The 4,025-nt window shown below is 49.5% G+C and overlaps 1 protein-coding gene across 1 annotated transcript in view; it reads right to left on the bottom strand.

The window, feature by feature from the left end:
- Positions 1-1,578, bottom strand: part of DPY19L4 (dpy-19 like 4) — a 71,768-nt gene extending 70,190 nt beyond the window's left edge. Inside the window, exon 1 of the mRNA XM_017538120.2 lies at positions 1,433-1,578. Within this exon, the coding sequence (XP_017393609.1) occupies positions 1,433-1,448 (16 nt within the window). The 5' untranslated portion in view covers positions 1,449-1,578. The remainder of the gene's footprint in view (positions 1-1,432) is intronic.
- Between the last annotated feature and the right edge of the window lie 2,447 nt (positions 1,579-4,025).

Below are 4,025 nucleotides of genomic sequence, written 5' to 3'. Positions count from 1 at the left end.
GGGGTTTCACCATGTTGACCAGGATGGTCTCGATCTCTTGACCTCGTGATCCACCCGCCTCGGCCTCCCAAAGTGCTGGGATTACAGGCTTGAGCCACCGCGCCCGGCTACAGTGTTAACTTTTTAATGCTTTAACTTAAGCATGAATGTGCTCATAGGAACATACAGGATAGAGTATCAATCTATCCCCATAAATTTGCAATGAGTCAGAAAAGAAACATATCAAGAAATGTTTCAAATGATAATATACTGTAAATACAGACAGAACCAAGGAAACAAATGGAATTACATTCTGTCTCACTAACTACAAACAGTTTTGGTTTTGAAGCTGTTTTTAGTTAGAATACCTTAAATTCAGACCAGCTTTAACACTCTGAAAACTCAAGAGGAGGCAAATATGAATCAAACCTGCATAAGGACAGGTCAGCAAGTCACAGAGCAGTAAACACTTCTTATGCTTGATTTTCAAAAACTGCTTTCCGTGAATTCTTTAAACTCCTTCCTCATACTCTTGGTTCAAAAAGGCCTGGTCTAAATTAGATCAATTTACTATCAGATCTACAGCTCCACTCATAAGGTACAAAGCTGTGTTTTCTACAAGAATGCAAAAATCTAATTGCTTCTCACCACGTATAGTTCCTGAAACTAGGGGTTATCATGAAGTTACTATGCCATGAATATTCCTTGTATTATCACGAACCAATAAGTTTCATCTAACTTCCCATTTTTGTCTCATACCTATCATTTTCTATAAATAAAATACTGCTGAATGAATTAACTATCTTAGCATTGACCCTGAAGGGGGCATGGAAACCTTTCTTCAGCTCACCCACTTTCACACTCAAAGGCCTCCTGGCCTCAACATCTCCCAAAACTATAATACTTAGATGCCTTTGCTGTTTGCCATTCCCCCCTAAACCGTAAGTGAACTTGGCTTTCTTCAGTTTCTGAGTGTTCACCCTTCCCCAGTTCATCTTGCCATGTTTATCCCAAATCCCTGCCTCTTTATCCTCGTGGTGAATGTCCCCTCGCCCCCTGTGACTCTGGGTTTGCCAATTTCCACGGCCCTTTAAAAAGCGCCTTCCGAATCAGCACCTAAACCCGCATCTTGGAAACCAAAGTGCGCCCCCGACTTCACCGAGAACCTGCTCAGGACCCTCCCTCCCAACCACTCCCCACACAGCTTTCTCTCTGGCTACGGATTCCCAACTTTCAGCTCCACCTTTGCTTCCCAATTAGGCCGACAAAACTTCGGGACATTAACTCAGCTCTCCTGAATTTCTCCGCAGCCCTCTCCCGGGCGCCGCGCTCCTTCCCGCCCTCCCCGCGCGGCGGAGGCCACCAGCAGCTCCAGCCCGAACCTCCGGCGCCCCCGCCCTTCCTTTCCGAGATCACGGGCAGCCGTTGGCGCGCTGGACCTCGGGGCCATCACCTTCTTCCTCCGCCATCGTCTCTGCGGAGGCCGGGGCGCCCTGCGGCTCCCGCGCGGCCCGGAGTCTCCCTCCCTCCGCGTCGCCGAACCCCTCGGCCACCCGGGGCCCGCTCCCGGCCACCGCGCCCCCACTTCCTGACCCGCCCCCCTCCGGTGTCGCCGCCAACAGCGTCCCCGCAGGCGGCCAGGGAACTAGAGTGCTGGGAGCGGGGGGCGGCCGGAGCGTTCCGCTGGGGCGCCGGGGCCTGCGCAGGCAGGAAGGAGACTCGACGCCGAGGGCGCCGCCCACAGCAGCCGCCCCCGGCCGCCGCCTCCCCTGGGAAGCGAGACTGGTGGGTCTCGCTGCAGCCCCGCCCCTCGTCCTACTCTTCCCAAAAAGTGGGGGCGTGCTTTCCGCCACTTTTGTGACTGCGACTTAGCGAGTCAGAGACGTTCATCAGTGACACCTCCCAGGTCCAGCCCCCGTTCCCGCCTATTTTGCACGGAGGAAACTGAGGTCTAGCTTGGTGGAAGTCACAGAGCAGGTCAGAGGCAGAACTGGAACCCGGTCCTCCGTAACTGCCGTCCCTGCCTGTGTTCTCGCTGGGATTTCAGAGTGCAGCAGCAAAACGTTCTCTGTTGGCGCTTTAGTTTAGTAGACCACTTGACCATTACAAGAAAGCAGTTTGTGCTTGAATTTTACTGTTTTAAATCACACAAACTGGTTAAACAAATACGTTGCATTTCATGATATTCGGGGGGCGGGGCACAGTAATACTACGGTCTAGGGGAGAGCAGTATGCAGTTAGATATAGATATTCCACAGCAATAGGAAATAATTTTTAATGTGTTAAATTATTTAACTTTCATTATTTCTAGCATTCTTCAACAAACACCGGGATCTTTTCCTCAACAGTACTCAGAAGTAAATTTAGGAAATGACAAAATACCCATTTTAAATCGGGAGATGCAAGCACGAGAATTCACTGAAGTCATGGGGTAATTATGGACATCCCATTATTAGGAGGCAGTTCTAATAGCACCTTTTTTTTTTTTTTTTTGAGACGGAGTTTCGCTCTTGTTACCCAGGCTGGAGTGCAATGGCGCGATCTCGGCTCACCGCAACCTCCGCCTCCTGGGTTCAGGCAATTCTCCTGCCTCAGCCTCCTGAGTAGCTGGGATTACAGGCACGTGCCACCATGCCCAGCTAATTTTTTGTAGTTTTAGTAGAGACGGGGTTTCACCATGTGGACCAGGATGGTCTCGATCTCTTGACCTCGTGATCCACCCGCCTTGGCCTCCCAAAGTGCTGGCACTACAGGCTTGAGCCACAGCGCCCAGCCAATAGCACCTTTAAGTAAGGATATTTGGGGAGAAGCTATCAGTTTTCAGTGATGTGCAGAAACAGTTCCAGGAAATTTGTGGTTTTTTTTTTAGATGGAATCTTGCTCTGTCACCCAGGCCAAAGTGCAGTGACAAGATCTAGGTTCACTCCAACCTCCATCTCCCAGGTTCAAGCGATTCTCATGCCTTGGCCTCCCCAGTATCTGGGATTACAGGTGCACGACACCACCTAATTTTTGCAGTTTTAGTAGAGAGGATTTCACCATGTTGGCCAGGCTAGTTTCCAACTCCTTGCCTCAAGTGATCCGCCCGCCTTGGCCTCCCAAAGTGCTGGGTTTACACAGTCCAGGTTAATTTTTTGCATTTTTAGTAGAGACGTGGGGGTGTGGTTTCACCATGTTGCCCACGCTGTTCTTGAATTCCTGACCTCAAGTGATCCGCCCGCCTCAGCCTCCCAAAATGCCGAGATTACAGGTGTGAGCCACCGCGCTGGGCCTCCAGGAACTCTTTTTATGTTTGGGTCCCCGTAAAGATGTCTTTTGCCTTAAAACAACACTTCTCCAGGAATTATAAACAGTGGGCCAGAAAAGGCCTGGAGCCAGAGCCAAGATAGAACAGAATATAAGGACCCTGAAAGCCACAGAATATGGCAGGGCCCCTGGACATGGGCAACAGATACCTGAGTATCCTACTTACCAGATCAACTGGCTGAAAGAGCTGCACCTCTTGGAAAACATACAGTGGCTATTGAGGTCGGCTGCTTTCTGTTTAGATGACTAATTAGATGACTAATGGACTAAATGTTGTTTGCCTGGCCTATGCAAATAACGGGTTAAAGAAAAATGATAGAAAAAAAATAGATTCTTAGGCAGGGCGTGGTGGCTGACGCCTGTAATCCCAGTACTTTGGGTGGCCGAAGGGGGTGGATCACCTGAAGTCAGGAGTTTGAGACGAGCCTGGCCAATGTGGTGAAACCCCGTCTCTACTAACAATACAAAAACTAGCGGGGCATGGTGGTACACCTGTAATCCAAGCTAATCGAGAGACTAGGGCAGGAGAATTGCTTGAACATGGGAAGCAAAGGTTGCAGTGAGCCGAGATTGTGCCAGTGCATTCCAGCTTGGGCAACAGAGTGAGACTCTGTCTCAAAAATAAATAAATACATAAAAATAGCTACTTAATGCGGTGAGCCGAGATCGTGCCATTGCACTCCAGCCTGGGTAACAAGAGCGAAACTTCGTCTCAAAAAAAAAAAAAAAAAAAAAAAAAA

The sequence above is a fragment of the Cebus imitator genome, unplaced genomic scaffold (genome assembly GCF_001604975.1).
Source record: "Cebus imitator isolate Cc_AM_T3 unplaced genomic scaffold, Cebus_imitator-1.0 Scaffold109, whole genome shotgun sequence".
Classification (NCBI taxonomy): domain Eukaryota; kingdom Metazoa; phylum Chordata; class Mammalia; order Primates; family Cebidae; genus Cebus; species Cebus imitator.
Note: the sequence above shows the minus strand (reverse complement) of the source record. Positions and strands in the feature narration are given on the sequence as shown.